The sequence below is a fragment of the Vombatus ursinus genome, unplaced genomic scaffold (assembly GCF_900497805.2).
Source record: "Vombatus ursinus unplaced genomic scaffold, bare-nosed wombat genome assembly UNPS02014863.1, whole genome shotgun sequence".
In the NCBI taxonomy this organism is placed as follows: domain Eukaryota; kingdom Metazoa; phylum Chordata; class Mammalia; order Diprotodontia; family Vombatidae; genus Vombatus; species Vombatus ursinus.
Genome location: NW_020954641.1, coordinates 857,274 through 876,469, shown reverse-complemented (window position 1 = coordinate 876,469; position 19,196 = coordinate 857,274). Strand labels below are relative to the sequence as shown.

The 19,196-nt window shown below is 36.6% G+C and overlaps 1 protein-coding gene across 1 annotated transcript; it reads left to right on the top strand.

Annotated features, from left to right (window-relative positions):
• The first annotated feature begins 8,544 nt into the window (after positions 1-8,544).
• Positions 8,545-18,778, top strand: CUNH5orf46 (chromosome unknown C5orf46 homolog). The gene is made up of 4 exons (XM_027841979.1): positions 8,545-8,658; positions 9,961-10,084; positions 11,523-11,574; positions 17,689-18,778. Exons 1-3 carry the CDS (start codon positions 8,589-8,591, stop codon positions 11,563-11,565), a joined length of 237 nt encoding a protein of 78 aa, XP_027697780.1. The 5' UTR covers positions 8,545-8,588; the 3' UTR covers positions 11,566-11,574; positions 17,689-18,778.
• The last annotated feature ends 418 nt before the right edge of the window (positions 18,779-19,196 follow it).

Sequence of the window (19,196 nt, the reverse complement as noted above, 5' to 3'; positions counted from 1 at the left end):
CACTCCAAGAGTCAGAGATCTGACACTTCCAACATTCAACATGCATTTATTAATACCTTTCTTCATGCAATGATAATATATCTCTCTATATATGCATGTATGTATAGCACTTTAAGGTTTGCAAACTACTTTGTGTGTTTTATCTCATTTGATTCTCAAAATAACCTTGTGAAATTGGTGCTAAAAATATCCCCATTTTAGAGATGAGGAAACTGAAGCAAATAGAGGTTAAATGAATTGCCCATGTTCACATAGCTAGTAAGTATCTGATGTTAAATCTGACCTAAGGTCTTTCTAATTTCAAGCCCAGCACTCTTATCTACTACATCACCTGTATGTCCAATGCACTATACTGAATCCTAGAGATACAAAGATAAAACATGGTAGCATCTGATCTCAAAAAGCTTAGATTCAGATAGTAAAGGTATTGCCAGGTACACAGATAAGTACAATGCAAAGCAGGAACTTGAGGGAGACTCAGACAAAATGTTTCAATAAAATCTGATGATGGAAATAGGGTCATCCTCCACCTATGCTATGAGCTAGGGGAATCCAAGAAGCCTACAAGGAATGGTTACCTGAGCTAGGCCTTCAAAAAAGGATCAGTTTGCAAATGAATTAGTGACTCAGCAAAATATATGAAAAAAGAAATTATTAAGTGTCAAGCACTGAGAATACAAATACAAACAAGGTAGTCTCTAACCTCAAGGAGGTTACATCCTAACAAGCGTAGACAACATTTTATACAAGAGCAAGAATTGGAAACAAAGAGGGAAGTTGTAGTTAGGATAGGCCCGTGACTAGGTAAGATAAGGTGATAGACAGACTACGAATCAGAGCCCTGGGTCTCAAGAGTGGGAGTGCAAGGTTGAAGGAGAGGTGTCTCATTAGGAGGCAGGAATGCAGGCCCTGGGCAAGAGGCTTCAATTCATCTCTAAAATGTAGATAATAATACTTACACGTTGTACCTCTCAGAATTGCTTCAAGGAAGGAGTGAAATAATCTACATAAAGCATTTTGTTTTTGTGAGTTGTTGACATCATTATCCTGTGTGACCTAGGGCAGGTCACTTGAACTCCCTGGACCTCAGTTTCCTCATCTATAAAATGAGGAGTTAGGAATGGATGGCCTCTATGTCTCTTGCAGCTCTAGAATTATTATCATATAATCATATTATGAATCATCCTGGAATAACCTGAAGGGTGAAGTGAAGTGAAGAGGATTCCTCTCATCTGGCAATAAAAGGTATAATGCCCTGGCACATAGTAGGTATCAAAAAAAATTGTTGAATAAGCCAATAAATAAATGAAATCAGTCAAGTTCTCTATTAAATATTTACAGAGGAAGGGAAATTGTTCTTTCTTCTGCCATTAAAACCTCTACATTTCTTTTTTGTCATTCATCTCCTAGGGTAATTGTTCCACCCTATTTTTTATCTTACTATCAGCCATTACTTACTATTGGCCCCATTTGAAATGGCCTGGACAAAGATGCCCAAATACCACTTGCTGAAGAGCTAAGAAATCAACATTTCCTTGGTAAAGGGAAACATTCTAGAACATAGACCACAGATCATCAGAGCTGAAAGGGATTTTGGAAAACAATATCAGTGCTAGAATGGACCTTAGAACATAGACAAAATGTTAGAACAACTGCCACCTCCCCCCCCCCAAAAAAAATAACACACAAACAACTTTAGGTCATCTAATTATGCAATTATATAGCTGTGAGGAAACAATATATGATTCCATAATTTTACCTAAAAACCCATTTTGGAATATGGAGTATTAGAATATAGATTCTCAGAGTTAGAATGAATCTTAGAACAAAGGCATATCCCCTCTCCATGCTTTTGCATAACTATACTCCATGCCTGAAATATACTTCACTCTCATCTTTGTCTTATAGAATTCCTACCTTCCTTCAAGGTTCAATTAAAATACCTCCTCCTCTGAGATACTCACCCTGATTACTCCCACTCTCAGTCCCCAGAAGCTCTGAAATTACTATGTTTTTATTTTATTAATAATTCTTATTTGTTTATCTGTGTTGTTCGTATTCTTACTTCTCATCCCCAAGCTACATTCCTTCCACCACCCAGTTCTGATGGAATCTAAGCCCCTTGAAGGCAAAGACTGTTTTAGGTTTGTCTTTGTATCCCTGTAGCTATCACAGTACCTATCACATAGTGTTTAATCATTAGTTTTTTAATGAATAAATAAATGAACAGAATGTTAGTGTTTGAGAAGACCTAGAATAGAATGTAACTTTTTTGGGGGGGAATAGTATTTTATTTTTTCAATTACATGTAAAGATAGTTTTTAAAATTCATTTTTATAAGATGTTGAGTTTCACATTTTCCCTCTCCCTTCCTCCCATTCCCCCCTTTCCAAGACAGCAAACAATTTGATATAGGTTATACGCATGCAATCATGTAAACATACTACCACATTAGTCACATGGTGAAAGCAGAAACAGAACAAAAGGGAAAAGGCACGAAAAGCAAAAACAAAATAAAAATGAAAATAGTATGCTTTGATCTACATTCAGCCTCCATAGTTCTTTCTCTGGATGTGCACGGTATTTTCCATCTTAAGTCTTTTGGAATTGTCTTGAATCATTGTATTGCTGAGAAGAGCTCAGTCAATCATAGTTCATCATTGCACAATATTGCTGTTACTGTATGCAATGTTCTGCTTCTGCTCACTTCAATCAGCATCAGTTCATGTAAGTCTTGGCAGGCTTCTCTGAAGCTCATCATTTCTTGCAGCACAATAGTATTCCATTACATTCATATACCACAACTTGTTCAGTCATTCCTCAATTGATGGGCATCCCCTCAATTTTCAGTTCTTTGCCACCACAAAAAAGAGCTACTATAAATATTTTTGTACACATAGGTCCTTTTCTCTTTTTTATGATCTGGTTGTGATATAGACCTAGTAGTGGTATTGCTGTATCAAAAGGTATGCACAGTTTTATAGCCCTTTGGGCATAGATCCAAATTGCTCTCCAGAATAGTTGGAACAGTTTAAAACTCCACCAACAATGCATTAGTATCCCAATTTTCCCACATCTTCTTCAATATTTATAATTTTCCTTTTCTGTCATACTAGCCAATCTGATAGGTATGAGGTGGAACCTCAGAGTTGTTTTAGGTTGCATTCATATGACTATAGACAGCTTTAATTTCTTCATTTGAAAACTGCCTGTTGTTATCCTTTGACCTTTCATCAATTGGAGAATGAGTTATATTATTATAAATTTGACTCAGTTCTCTCTATATTTTAGAAATGAGACTTTTATCAAAAACACTTGCTGTAAAAATTGTTTCCCATCTTTCTGCTTTCCTTTTAATCTTCATTTCACTGGTTTTGTTTGTGAAAGAACTTTTTAATTTAATGTGATCAAAATTATCTATTTTGCATTTCGTAATGTTCTCTATCTCTTGTTTGGTCACAAAGTCTTCCTTTCTCCATGAATCTGACAGGTAAATGATTCCTTGCTTTCCTGATTTGCTTATGGTATCACCTTTTATGTCTAAAGCACATTATCTGCAAAGAGTGATGGTTTTGTTTCCCCATTGCCTAGTCTAATTGTTTCTATTTCTTTTTCTTCTCATTACTAAAGCTGTACAATATTGTAGTATAATACAGTACAATATTGAATAATAGTGGTGGTAATGGGCATCCTTATTTAATCCCTGATCTTACTGGGAAAGCTTCTACCTTATCCCCATTACACATAATGCTTGCTGATGGTTTTAAATAGATATTACATAACATTTTGAGGAAATCTCCATTTATTCTTATTTTCTCTAGTGTTTTTAATAGGAATGGTTATTTTATTTTGGCAAAACTTTTTCTGCATCCTTTGAGGTAATCAAATGATTCCTGTTGGTTTTGTTATTGATGTGGTAAATTACACTAATAGCTTTCCTAATTTTGAATCTGCCCTGCATTTCTGGTATAAATCTCACCAGGTCACAGTGTATTATCCTTGTGATAAATTGCTGTAATCTCTTCACTAGTATTTTATTTAAAATTTTTTCATTAATATTCATTAGGGAAATCAGTCTAGAACTTTTTTGTATGTTTTGGCTCTTTCTGGTTTAGAAATCAGATCATACTTGTGTCATAAAAGGAATTTGGTAGAACTCCTCCTTCACCTGTTTTTCCAAACAGTACTGGAATTAATTGTTCTTTAAGTGTTTGGCAGAATTCAATTGTAAATTCATCTGACCCTGGAGATTTTTTTCTTAGGGAGTTTATTGATGGATTGTTCAACTTCTTTTTCTGAAATGGGGTTATTTAAGTATTTTATTTTCTCTTCTGTTAATCTGGGCAATTTATATTTTTGTAAATATTCATCCATTTCACTAAGCTTGTCAAATTTGTTGGCATACAGTTAGGCAAAATAGCTCCTAATTATTGCTTTAATTCCTGTTCATCGGTTGTGAATTCACCCTTTTCATTGTTGATATTGGTAATTTGATTTTCTTCTTTCTTTTTTTAATCAAATTAACCAAATTTTATTTATTAGTTGAATAGTTTCCTTATTTTCAATTTTATTAATCTCTCCTTTGATTTTCAGAATTTCTAACTTGGTATTTAATTGGAGATTTTTAATTTGTTCTTTTTATAGCTTTTTTAATTGCTTGCCCAATTCATTGATCTGCTCTTTCTCTATTTTATTCATGTAAACCTTTAGAGATATAAAATTTCCCCTAAGTATTTCTTTGGCTGTATGTCATAAATTTTGGTATGTTGTTTCATTATTGGCATTGTCTTGGATGAAGTTATTGATTGTTTCTATGATTTGTTGTTTGACTCACCCATTCTTTAAGATTAGATTTTTAAGTTTCCAATTAATTTTTATCTATCTTTCCATGACCTTTCATTATATGTAATTTTTATTGCATCATAATCTGAAAAGGATGCATTTAATATTTCTGCCTTTCTGCCTTGGATTGTGAAGTTTTATGACCTAATGCATGGTCAATTTTTGTATAGGTACAATGTATCACTGAGGAAAATGGATATTCCTTTCTGTCCCCATTCAATTCTCTCCAGAGGTCTAGCATATCTAACTTTTCTAAAAATCTATTCACTTCCTTAACTTCTTTGTTGTTTATTTTTGGATTAGATTTATCTAATTCTGAGAGGGCAAGGTTGAAGTCCCCCACTAGTATAATTTTGCTCTCTGTTTCTTCCTGCAGCTCACTTAACTTCTCTTCTAAGAATTTGGATGCTATATCACTTGGTACATATATATTTAGTATTGATATTATTTTATTGTCTATGGTACCTTTTAGCAAGATGTAGGTTCCTTCCTTGTCTCTTTTAATTAGCCTTTTTTTTTTTTTTTGCTTTTGCTTTTGCTTTGTCTGAGATCAGGATTGCTATCTCTGCTTTCCATTTTTTTTTTTTTACTTCAGCTGACACATAACATATTCTGCTCGAGTCATTTACCTTTGCTATGTGTGTGTTTTTCTGCTTCAAATGTATTTCTTGTAAATAATATATTGCAGAATTATGGTTTTTAACCCACCTTCTGTCTGCTTCCAATTTATGGGAGAGTTCATCCCATTCACATTTACAGTTATTCTTACTAAATGTGTCTTTCTCTTCATCCTATTTTCCCTGTTTATACTTTTTCTCTCTCTTTTCACCCTTTCCCTCCTCACAGTGTTTTGCTTCTGACCACAACCTCCCTCAATCTACCCTCCCTTCTGTCAGTGCCCCCTCTTTCTTTTCTTTCCCCTTTCTCCTCCTACTTCCCTATAGGGTAAGAAAGATTTCTATACCCAGCTAAGTGTGTATGTTATTTCCTCTTTGAGCCAAATTCAATGAAAGTAAGGTTCAAACAATGCTCACCCCCCCTTCTTTTCCTCTACTGTAGTAGGTCTTTTGCACCTCTCCATGTGATGTAATTTACTCTGTTTTGCCTCCCCCTTTCCTCTTCTCCCAGTACAATCCTTTTTTACCCTTTTTTTAAATATCATCATATCAAAGTCAACTTATACCCACACCCTCTGTTTATGTATACCCCTTCTAACTGCTCTAAAAAAGATACAGTTCTCAAGAGTTGTAAGTATCATCTTCCTGTGTAGGGATATAAACAATTTAACATTACTGAATATCATATGTTGTTGTTTTTTTTTTCCTTTCCTGTTTACCTTTTTGTGCTTCTCTTGAGTCTTGCATTTGAAGATTAAATTTTCTGTTCATCTCTGGCCTTTTCATCAAGAAAGTTTGAAAGTGCCCTATTTCATTGAATATTCATCTTTTCCACAGAAAGATTATGCTCGGTTTTTCTAGGTAATTGATTCTTGGTTGTAATCTGAACTCTTTTGCCTTCTGGAATATCATATTCCAAGCCCTCCAATCTTTTAATGTAGAAGCTGCTAAGTCCTGTGTAATCCTGACTGTGGCCCCTTGATATTGTTTCTTTCTGGCAGCTTGCAATATTTTCTCCTTGACCTGATAGTTCTAGAATTTGGTTACAATATTCCTTGGAATTTCCATTTTGTTATCTCTTTCAAGAGGTGATAGGTAGATTCTTTCAGTATTTTACCTTCTGTTTCTAGGATGTCAGGGCACTTTTCCTTGATAATTTCTTGAAAGATGCTGTCCAGGCTCTTTTTTGATCATGACTTTCAGGTAGTCCAATAATTCTTAAATTATCTCTCCTAGTTCTATTTTCAAGGTCAGTTATTTTTTCCAATGAGGTATTTTACATTTTCTTCTATTTTTTCATTCTTTTGATTTTGTTTGACTGATTCTTGATGTCTCGTAGACTCATTAGCCTCCATTTTCCTAATTCTAATTTTTAAGAAATTATTTTCTTCAATTAGCTTTTGTACCTCCTTTTCCATTTAACCAATTCTATTTTTTAAGGAGTTGTTTTCTTCAGTCAATTTTTGTGCTTCCTTTTCTAAGTTGTTGACTCTTTTTTCTTCATAATTCTCTTGCATAATTCTCATTTCTTTTTTCCAGTTTTTCTTTCACCTGTCTTACTTGATTTTTAAAATTCTTTTTGAGTTCTTCTAGGAGGACTTTTACTGCTTGACACCAATTCATACTCCCCTTTGAGGCTTCACATGTAGGCATTTTGATATTGTTTTCCTCTTCTGAGTTTGTGTTTTGCTCTTCCCTGTGGTCATAGTAGCTTTCTATGGTAAGGGCTCTTTTTTGGTTTTTGGTCAATTTTTAAATTGAGCTCTTCTCCTAGAGTACAGGAGGCACTGTCACAAGCTTCTTGTGCTGGGGGCCAGGGGCCTGGTCACTGGCTTTCTGCACCAGGGCCCTTGGGGCTAGCAGGTTGTCCTCTACACTAGGGATGTCCAGCCTAGTCACACCTGTTGTGCCCTGGGTTCTGGGTCTGGCAGCTTGCCTGCTGCACTGGCGCTGGAAGCTTCACAGCTGGCCTGCTGTGCCACTGGCCTGCTGAGCCAGAACCATGGATCTGGGGCCTCAGTTGCTGATCTGTGCTGTGGCTAAGAGCCTCCCATTGGCTTGCCCAGACACTGCCTGCCCTGGGCTGCACTCCCTTCTACCTAAGTGAGACAGATCTTTCCTGAGGTCCTTCTAAGTTATCTTGGGCTAGAAAAATGTTTCACTCTGTCTTCAGTGGATTCTGTTGCTCCAGAATTCTTTGAGAAGCTTGATTTAGCATTATTTCCAAGGAAGGAGAGCTCAGGCAATTTCCTGGCTTCTCTCTGCCATCTTGTCTCTGCCCCAAATGTAAATTAATTAAAGGCTGGAACTCCCATTTTTTTTATCATTATTTCTTCCCCAAGTGCCTGATATGGTGCTTTGAATGTAATAGGTTCCCAATAAATAATTGTTGAATTAAATTAAATTAAACTGAATATAGACTATCAGAACTCTGGTAAGAGGCACTTTTGAATATAGAAACTTAAAACCCAAAATACAGAATGTTAGAAATGGTTAGAACATAGAACCGAAGAATATCAGAGATATAAGATACTTTAAACATAGACCAAGAGAAGGTCAGAACTGGAAAGTATTTTGAACTATAAAACACAGAATGTTAGGAAAAAGAATATATAATGTTAGTGATGAAGGGTCCTTAGAGAACATCACAAAATGAATAAAGTGCTGGACCTGTAGTCAGACCTATGTATAAACCCTACCTCCAATGTGACACTCTGGGCAATTCACTTATAACCACGCTTTTTCTCAGTTTCTTCATTTGTAAAATGAAGGGGTGGATCTAATTTGTGTCATTGGCTTTAAGATAACTTCTACCTCTAAAAATATAATCTTATGACAGATAAGTAAACTAAGGCTCAGACAGTGGGAATGACTTCTTTAAGATAACATAGTAAGTTAGCAGGAAAGCTAAGGATGAGGGAGGATCCATCTCTCTTGACTTCCAGTTCAGGGTTCTTTTTACTACTCCAGGCTACCTGTCAAGAATCACCTGGAATGCAGCTCTGGCTTGCCTAACACCTTAATTAATTACATTGTATGTGAGTGACATCATTCTGTCTATTGTATAAATTGAGTGAGAGTTCATGTGAACCTTAACAACTCACCAGAGACTATACCAGACCAACAAGAATGGCTTCCTCAGTCCTTCAGATGATAATGGCCATAGGACTGCTTACTTTGATTCTTCCCTGTCATGCTGGTGAGTGTTTTTGGTGTGAAAGAGGATAAATAGACATTACAGTTAATAAACAATTACAGCAGGACATAGCTTAAAGGGATTTTAGAAATTATCTAGTTCAACCCTTTCATTTCACAGAAGAAGAAACCCAGACCCAGTGAGCTGAAGGCATTTACCCAGGATTGCCCACAGCTATCTAATTAGCATAGAATACATAATGCAATGGAATATAATGGAATATGCCACCTGGTGTAGGGCAAAACCTCAAGACTAAGAGTCAGGAAAACAAGGCTATAGATTACTCATGTAACCTTGAATAAGTTACTTAACTTCTCTGGGTCTCAGTTTATTCTTCTGTAATATGGGGGCATTAGAATACATGATCTTGAACAATCTCTATATTCTGCTTTAAGTTTCAATCTAGCTATAATATCCTATATACTATGTGGAGGAATGAAATCTATGGTCTATGTCCTAAGATCTATGTTCTAAGGATATGCTTAGTTCTGATATGCTTTCTTCCATATTCCAAGGAACCTGGGACAGCTAGGTGGCACAGTGGATAGAGCACTGGCTCTGGAGTCAGGAGGACCTGAGTTCAAATATGACATCAGACACATAACACTCACTAGCTGTGTGACTCTGGGCAAATCACTTAACCCCAACTGCCTCATAAAAATAAATAAATAAAAACATATTCTAGTTTTGGTTTTTTTTTTAGGCAATTGGGGTTAAGTGACTTGCCCAGGGTCACACAGCTAGTGAGTGTCCAAGTGTTTGGTCTGAGCCCCTCCTGACTTCAGCGCGGTGCTCTATCCACTGTGCCACCTAGCTGCCCCATATAAAAACATACTCTAAAGAACCTTCTAGCTCTGACATCCAATAAAATATAAACTCCTTGATGGAATGGACTTTTTTTCTTTATATCTTCAGAATCTGGCATAGTGCCTTACACAGAGTAGACACTGTATTTTTGTTTTTCATGAATTAAATTTAATATTTGAGGTTCTGTGTTCTAGGTTTCCTTTCATTTCTGACATTTGTATTCTGTGTTGAACATTCTGTGCATGGAACTCTTTTCTGACTCTAACATTCTCTATTCTCTTTTTAAAGACCCCTTCTAATACTGACATCCTATTAATTCTGTTCTAATGTTCCTTATAACTCTAACATTCAATGAATAAAAAAACTATGAAACAGATAGTAATGTTGCCCAAGTTCCCCTTAGTGAGAAAAAAGCTAATGCTTCAGTAAAATATTATTACCATTCACCTCCCTTCACCCATGTTACAAAAATGACTGAGTCTCTGCTCTTGGTTTCAGATGATAAGCCAGTAGTCTCTGTTCCAAAACAAGATTCAGAACTCCCATCATTCTTAAATTCCCTGGGCACTGGAATCCTTGAGTCTGCAGTGGAATATGTTCTCTCCTCAATGGCCCGGAGATCGTAAGTAATGAGCCTACCTGCATCATCATCATCTCTCTCTCTTAGTCTCCATTTATACACCCTGAGAAGGATTGACAGAATGAAGTAGCATGAAAACAGGGATATTTCCTTCCATTGTGGGCTCCATCTTTGATCATTTTAGACTGAGATCATTCCTAGGTGTGATTGAGATCACAGTATGGCCTTTAGGACAACCTACCACCTTGAGGTGCTTTGCATGGTACACTTCTACTCACCTCAAAGGACCCGCATCAGGGACTTGGTGCCTTGATCTGGGTAATGCTAGAGTTGGGGCAGAGAGGAAACCACAGCCTTCACACATGTGGGGAGAGGGCTGGTGAAAGTTAATGACAGTCAGGACTAAGAGCCCCGGTTTCTTGGGCTCATCAAGTGGAAATAACATGGAATAAGGAGCAGGAATTAGTCAAGTAATGTATAAGTAGTTATTGACCATTTACTTTGCCCATTATCCTCAACTGGGTTTTGAGGAAATTACAGAAATAACTCACAGTCACCTGCTTTCAGAGCATACAACACATGTCCCAGGGGTATACTGCAGTCAGCTCATACTGGCTCTCTGAGTTGATTATTAAATTTTCAGCATGAGAATTTACACCTAAAAAATAAGTAAATACTGCAAATCAGAGCTTGATTTATTGTTTTGTTGATTGTCTAGACTTAAGAAAGGGATAAAATGTTAATAACGTAGAATAAATTTGTGTGTGTCATGCATACTTTATTTTGAAAGGTGGCTGTTAAACATTTACCAGTATACTGCTGAGCCCAACCCTATATATTTATAGATGCTCAGAATGATCTAATTAAAATCATTGAATATGAAATGCTAGATCTAGAAGAGTCTTTAGAATATGGAGTATTCTAAAGTGCCACGTTCCAAGAAGTTAAAGGACTTGTCCAAGGTCACATAGATATTAAGAAACAGCATTGGTATTACAATTCATGATTTCTGCCTCCAAATCAAAGGTTCTTTCTACTATGCCACACTCTTTCCAAAATGGAGATAGTGAGGTGGTGCAGTAGACAGAGCCCCAGGGTTCAGGAACACTTGAATTCAAATCCAGCCTCAGACACTTACTAGCTGTGTGATCTTAGGCAAATAACTTAAGCTCCATTTTCCTCAATTTCCTCAACTGTAAATCCTTCCAGGGTTGTTGTGAGGATCACATGAGATAATAATTGCAAAATAATTAGCACAGTACCTGATGTATACTAGATGTGATATAAATGTTAACTATTATTATTGAATGCACGATAGAAGATAGAAAACAGATTGTTAGAACTCCTGACACAGACACTTAGAGCCAAAATATCCCTCCTTGGAATATTGAGTATAAAATGTCTTTGAGGTCAATCTTTTTCATTCTCCTCACTCTACTTCAAGCACAACTAAATCTACATATCTTTCTTTCCTTTCAAGTGGATTTTCTGATGTGGAAGATAAACCAGAAAAGACTTCATAAAAAGAACTGGTGAGTTAAAGGTTATTTTATTTATTATTATTTTTTAAAGACACAGGGGTATCTCATGGGCCTAATTCCACTACTGATCCAAATAGGAGCTTGTTTTATGTCCTCTAGTTTGCTTTTCCTTGGGCAGTCTGGTCCCACCTACCCCAAACTCCAGGGGGCTGATCATATTGATGTCAAACAGTCCAATTGATATAGTTCACTGTAGCTCAGAACTCAAACTCAAGAGAACTACCAGCCTCAGTCTCCCTAATAGTTGGAATTATAGGTATGATTCTCCACTTGATAGGTGATATTTATAGCTTAATATGAGTAACCATTATAACAAGAACAATGATTGAATTAGAGTCGATTATTGAATTTCAGTCTAAGCTTTTCTATTTGCTAGTTGTATAACCAAGAACAAATCGCTTGCCCTTTCTGATGCTCAGTTTTCTCTTCTATTAAATGATAAAGAATAATCCCTGCCTCCCTCACAGGTTTGTTGCATGGATAAAATAAGAAAATTAATGGTAAAGCATTTTATAGATTTCAAAGAGCTTAAATTATAAGGTTAAAAAAATGGTGCTAGATTCCACCAGATTTTTGGAGGCTAATAATAAACTTTAAGAAAAAGAAACCACTCTAGAGTGATTTCATAGAATCTCAAAGATCAAAGGAATCTCAGATAGGATCTAATCCAATCCTTACTTGAATACCTTCTGTTGAGGAGAACTCACTACTACTTATTTTGGGATTGCAATTATGCGGAAGTACTTCCTAATGTCCAAAATCTGACTTCCCTGAAACTTCCTACATGTGCTCCTACTTCCTTGAGTTGACTTCAAGACTCTCTCCCTAGTAGACAGATAAAGCTGAACCTCCAGTCTAGGAATTCTCCTGCATCTTTGAAATGACAAATTGTAGGAGGCTCCACCAGGATCCTGACCCAAGAACTGTTTTAAATGAGTCGTCTCAAGTTCCTTATTCATTCACTCAGTTAATTGGCAGGGAGTAATAATAGGTGAAGAAAAAAGTTTCCAGAGAGGCCCTGCTCTTCAAAATCTATTGCACTTAGCCGGAGTGCTAGACAAAATGATCTGAACAGTTGTAGACAAAAAGACAAATAAAGACAAAAAAATAAAAGACAAAAGGACAAAAATTCCAAAACATCACTGCAATCACTTTGACAACTTTATGGAGAATGGATTCATAGGAGTGAGAAAAAGTTTGAATCAGGGAGGCCATTGCAAAAGTCTGGGAAAGAGGTGATGAGGTTCTGAACTAAGATGGTGCCTATGTGAGTAAAGAGCAGGAGATAGTTTCAAGAGATGTTCACAAGATTTGGCAACTGATTGTGGGGTGTGTGAGATCTAGAGGTAAAGATAACACAAAGTTTGAGAACCAAAAGTGGCATCCTTGACAGAAATAGGGAAGTTTAGACGAGTGGACTTAGGGGGAAGATAAGATTCTGTTTTGAACATATTTTGTTTGAAATGTCTATGGGACATCCAGTTTGAAATGCAACTTTTCAAAGAAATAGCAGAAACTGTGCAACATAAGTGCTGTAAGCAGCACCTATTGAGTATCTAGAAAGACATAATCAAATGGCATGAATTATACACAAGAGGCTCACTGTTCTTCATGAATTCACAGTCAAAATTGCCAAATTGCAAATATGAACCTCAAAATATTTTTTTAGAATTCAACAAATAATTTCTACTGCAACTAGAGCAATATCACAAGTAATACCATTGCCCATAATTGCCAAGATCTAACACTGACCCACAGAAACTTGCATTCAATTACAAAAACCAGTCATTTCATCAATCTGAGCAATAATAGGTCACCAAACATCACACACAAAAGAAAAGCAGGATAGTGACCTGTTCTATCAAATATAAAGATGAAAATGTGATAATTAAATAGTAACAATAATAATAATAACTGACTGCTCTAGTGATTTAGGTTTTATAAAACTTTTTGGTATGCACAATCTCATTTGAGATGCACAACAATCCTGTGAAGTGGGTGTTGTAGCTATTGTTATCCCTGTTTTGCAGAAGAGGAAACTGAAGGTCAGGGAGGTTAAGCAACTTGGCCATGATCACACATCTAAGTCCTGCCAGAGGCAGGATTTGAACCCAGATAACTCTAGAAGGATGGGCTATATCTACTAAAATGAAGTTAGAGACAAATGTTAAATTTGGTACTTAGGTTCAAAAAAATCACCCATGTCAATACAGGATGAGGGAGGCATAACTTGGCAGAAGCTCCTACAAAGACCTTAGTGGACTTAGTAGGCTTCAAGTACTATCTGTGTCATAAGAGTAGCCTGGCAGCCAAAAAGAAAATTAATATCATTGTAGACTATGTTAGCAGAGTTGATAGTCCCACTGCCCCATGCGCTGTGGGTAACAAAGCTTAGGAAGTACCATGACAAGTTAGAGTTTTAGAGGAAAGAAATCTGGCTATTCTGAAGATTGGGAACCATATCATGAAAGGATCAGCTGAAGGAATTGGGAGTGTTTCTCCTTGAGAAGAAAAGACTGGGAAAAGAAGTGGGTAAAGAACTACAATGGTGAAAATAGATTGGTCCCGAAAGCAATGAATGGAATTTACATGGTGGCAGATTTCAAGTTATTAAAAGGAAAGACTTGCCAACAAACAGAGCCCTATGAAAGTGGAATGGGTTGTCTTGTGAGGCAGTGACTTGACATCACTAAAAAACATTTGAGTAAAAACTAGATGCCACTTGTTATACATATTGCATGCAGAATACCTGGGGGCAGCTAGGTGGCACAGTGGATAGAATGCTGGGCCTGAAGTCAGGAAAACTCAGATTTGTGAGTTCAACAAATCTGGCCTCATATACTTACTAACTGTATGACCTTGGGCAAGTCACTTAACCCTGTTTATCTCAGTTCCTTATCTGTTAAAAAAAATGACCTGAAGAAGGAAATGGCAAACTACTTCAGTATCTCTGCCAAGAAAACCTCAGATGGGGTTGCAAAGAGAAAGACTGAAGAAGATCGCACAAAAAAATGACTTAACGACAAAGTACATAATACCTACTAATTTTCAAAATGACCTTTGTAGTTCCAACTCTAAGAATTCCATGAAGCAATAAACCAAACTTCCTTGCATCCCTTCGCAAGAAGAAAAAATTCTGCAGACTTCTTTCTGTCCCAACCCACAAATCTCTCCAAAATGAGGAGGAGACAACATAATCTCAGCTAAGCAGGTGCAGTGCCCAATTAACTTGATTGCCCAAACAAGTCCTACTTGTACTTCTGTTGAATCACATCCAGGTCTAAGTCTGAGATTTATCATGTGAAAATGCCCTCTCAAGCTCTCCTTAGATACACCTGGGCAGACACTGCTAGTGGAGGTGATGCTTGCAGAACATCACTCTTCCAATCCAGTGGAATTTAACTTGAAAACCTTTTGTAGAATCCCTGACTCTCTGACCTGAAAAAAAACAAACTTAGAACATAGGACAAAGAATATCAGACTTGGAAAAAGTCTTACAACATGGAATATTCATGTTGAAAAGAACCTAATAGAGGTAGAAAGGACTTCTACTGCATAAAATGGTAGATTTAAAATTTTTATTTTATTTTGCCTAGAAGGAAGCTCAGGACAGAGAACAGAGGATGTTGAATATAAAAGCAGTGAGAGAACAGAGAATCTAGAAGTAAACTTAGAGATAATTTAGTGCAAAACCTAATTGAACAGAAATCTTCTATACATTTATTTATGTCTACTACAGTATGTAAAAGGCCTGATGCTTGGTCCTGTGAGAAAAACTAAGATAAATAAGAGGCAGATCCTGACTTACAGGAGCTCATAATCTAGTAGTGGGAGAAGATGTGGGCACACAAACATTACATGAAACAGACCATGAGTGGTAAGTTCATAAGAAAACAATGTGCTATTTAAGGTCTGATGAGAGGAGATAATTTGTAAGGAATCAGGGAAAGGCATCTGTAGTTGGCATTTAAATTAGGCCTTGAAAGTTGGCAAGAATATCAATAGATATTGATAGATGGTTCCCAGCAGAAAAAAAGTGAGCAAATCAATTTGGTTGAGGTATCAGAAATGTGAAGAGCAATGGGTGATGAGACTGGAAAAGTATTTAGCAGTAGCTTGAAGAAGGTTTTGAAAACCAGAATAAGGAAACTGGCCTTTGTCTTCTGGGCAATTGTTGTTATTGTTGTTGTAACTGTTTAGTTGTATCTGACTCTCTGCGACCCTGTTTGGGGTTTTCTTGGCAAAAATATTGGAATGATTTGCCATTTCCTTCTCCAGCTCGTTTTGTAGATGAGGAAACTGAGGCAAACAATAACTTGCCTAGGGTCACACAGTTAGTAAGTGTCTGAGACAGGATTTGCACGCAGGAAGATGTTTTCCTGACTCCTGGCCAAGCACCCTATGCGCTGCTCCCTCTAGCTGCCCTCTTCAGGCAGCAGTGAGCCACTACAGCAGGGAGGCTTAATTTGAAGTCATTGAACTTTTGAAAATGTATTTTGATAAATATCTTTCAGTTTAAGTGGTTTCCTTTATAATTTTGTGTATTTTACATATTTAAAAACATAATTCAGAGAAGGGGTTCATAGGCCTTATCAGACTGCCACCAAAAAATGTAGAGAATCCCTCGAGTAAAGGTTTCTGAGACATGGAGGGATATGCTCAGAGATGGGCAAGAGAGATCCAAGGAACTAATTCCAAGGGATTAAAGGCAGAGAGACCTGTTAAGAGACTGTTGCAGTAATCTAGGCAGGAAGTAATGAAGGCCTGAGGTTTCCTGGGAACCCTGGGAATTCCAATTTAACAGAAACCTAACCCAAAGGACTGAAGGTCTAATTTTAAATCTTCATGCACAAAGCAATTTCAAGTGGAGGCTGTTTCAGGCAATAAGACCTTCCTAAGGCCAACCAAAACCAAAAGTTGACTATCATCTTCTCCCTTGAAGGAGGAAAAATATATTTCCTTTAAATAGTGGCCTAAAGATGACATGAGCTGGAGGCCCATCTTCCCTTAAATGCTCTTGCTAATGAATCATGGACCTAAAAGTGGTGTCTAAGAACCTGGAGATCCATCCAAGATATCAAAAGCTTAGATACTATTGAGTTTTATCAAGAAGGAAAATTTCCCACAAAGTGGGGAAAGGCTTTGCTAGAATCATAAAGTAGATCAATAATGAAGCCTTCCAAAGAATAAATAGGGAGATGCAGCTAAATGTGGGACCAGAGCCCTAACCATTGCCACTCTAACCATGAGTCAGGTGACTTAGATAAACGTATACACAAAATGCTCTTAAAATTTTCAAATGACTCAAATCTGAAAGGGGTGTCTAATATACTGTATCATAGTCAGAACTCAAAAGGATCTTGACTGGATAGATAAAGCATCAGGTTGAATTTAGTAAGTTGACATTCAATATAGATAAAGATAAAGTTCTATGTTGTTGTTTAGTCATTTCAGTTATGTATGACTCTACATGACTCCATTTGGAATTTTCTTGGCAAAGATACTGGAGTGGTTTGCCATTTCCTTCTCCAATTCATTTTATAGATAAGGTAATTGAGGTAAACAGTGACTTTCCCAGGGTCACATAGCTAGTGTCTGACACAGGATTGGAACTCAGGAAGATGTCTTGTTGACCCGAGGCCCAGTGTTCTATTCACAGTACCACCTAGCTGCCCCTAGGACATCAGATATGTCCTAGAAGAATTCAATTCAGCATGGAAAGTATGATGCCTAGCACTTCTTAGTTGGTAACATGTTGGAGCTTTCTTACACCCTCTATGACACTTTATATATTTTGTAATCGTATTACCATCTAGCTATAATATATCAGTTAAGTTTTATTAATGGATAATTGATGTTATAAAAGTCAATTAATGTTTTACAAAAACCTTGATTCATTTTTAGTTTTGATTAAGCAGTGATTCATCTATATTAGCTAATTATTATATTTTATTTGTTAACTAATTGAATAATTCATTTGAATTACCCAAACGATAATTAATTTATATCATTTAAATCAGTATGACAAGTTTGTTGGTAGTAATATTGTTTTTGTTTCATCTCTAAACAATGCATCTGACTAATGGCTTTTGTTTTTCTTCCTAGGATGCCAATCTCAGCTCCTCAACCAGACCAGGCCCCTCCTTTCCCTCAGCTTTCCTGGTTGTCCAGCCCAGAGACCCTGAGCTGCTGTTATTGCTTTGGATATCAGTAGCTCCAGTCCCCTGGCTCAGCCTCAGAAGATTATGTGTAAATGATCACTCTTCCCTTCCTGGAAGACAAAATAAAGTCCATAAACTCATGATATTGAGTCATTACAGTGACAAGGTATTTCTCTCAATGTGTTGATGCTCTTGATATAAAAATATCAGCACCCCACTGATAACCACAATAGGCACTGTGTCTAGAAAAAGGAATGCTTCTCAGGAACTCCATTTCCAGAGAGCTGGGCCCTTTCTTTGGGAGTCAACATGCGCTATATCGAAAAGTATGCTGAGGAGCCCAGTATCCTTTGCTTCCTCCATTAGATTCCATCATGACAATGTAGTAATTGTGATGGAATTTACATTTGATGATTAAAGGTTTCACATATTTAGAATTATATTCTCTCTTGTAAGATCTCTTTGAGCTCTGACATTCTATGCTCTGTGTTTTAAGGCTCCTTCCACCTCTTGGATTCTGTGTTCTATTACAGCTCTGAGATTCTGTGTATGGTGTTTTAAGACTCCTTTTAGCTTTGATATTCTGCAGTTATGTGACATAGTCCCTTTCTAGCTCTGGGCTCAGTTTCCTACCTACTCATCATCCCAAAATGTATCAAAATATGGAAAGTATGTCAAAGTGATTTGTTCTTAAAATTATAGTAATAATATGTCAATGTGCTTCATACTTAAAATAATAATTATTATAATTTTCATTATTATTATTTATTATTATTATTTTGTCTAGTTTTAATGCCACCTTCTGCAGGAGGTATTTCCAATCTCCCTAGGGGCTGGTGCCTTCCCATCTGACATTGTATCTGCTTTGTATGTGTCTTATATATGCCTGTATATTTATATTTTTCCTCTGTCCTTAGAATGTAATACCCTTGAGGGCAATGACTCTGTTGCCTTTGTCCTTGAATCTCCAGTGATTAGCACAGTCCTTAGCATGCATAAACATTTTTAATAAATGTTAAGTGATCACTTGCTTATTTGCTAGCTTGCTTCATTGGTTAATAAATCTCCAGGGCTTCTATAGTTCAGGATGTTTAGACATGAGCAAAGCAGGAAAAAGGGAGTCAGAATAAGAGAGAAGAAGGAGGATCTGGAAGCATCTAACCACAACTGCTTTTGTCATAATGCTATAATAACACTGGATTCATGAGGAATAACACCTCATGAAAGATAGAAAAGAAGTTGTATTGGACCAGATTGCTCACTCAGACTGGGAGTTGGGGGGCCAGGGCAGGAACTATCTTTGGGGGGAAGAGGGAAGAATTAAACTAATACAAAAAATTAAAAATTAAAATTAAAAGAATTAAACTAATACAAAATTAAAAACTAATACAAAAAACAAAAAGACTGATAAAAATTGATGTCAATTTATTTTTTAAAGGAGACCACGCTTTT

Coding starts and splice junctions, on each gene's coding strand:
- CUNH5orf46 (XM_027841979.1), top strand. CDS start 8,589: ATGGCTTCCTCAGTCCTTCAGATGATAATGGCCATAGGACTGCTTACT. Junction 8,659..9,960: donor GATTCTTCCCTGTCATGCTG/GTGAGTGTTTTT, acceptor TCTTGGTTTCAG/ATGATAAGCCAGTAGTCTCT. Junction 10,085..11,522: donor TCCTCAATGGCCCGGAGATC/GTAAGTAATGAG, acceptor TTTCCTTTCAAG/TGGATTTTCTGATGTGGAAG.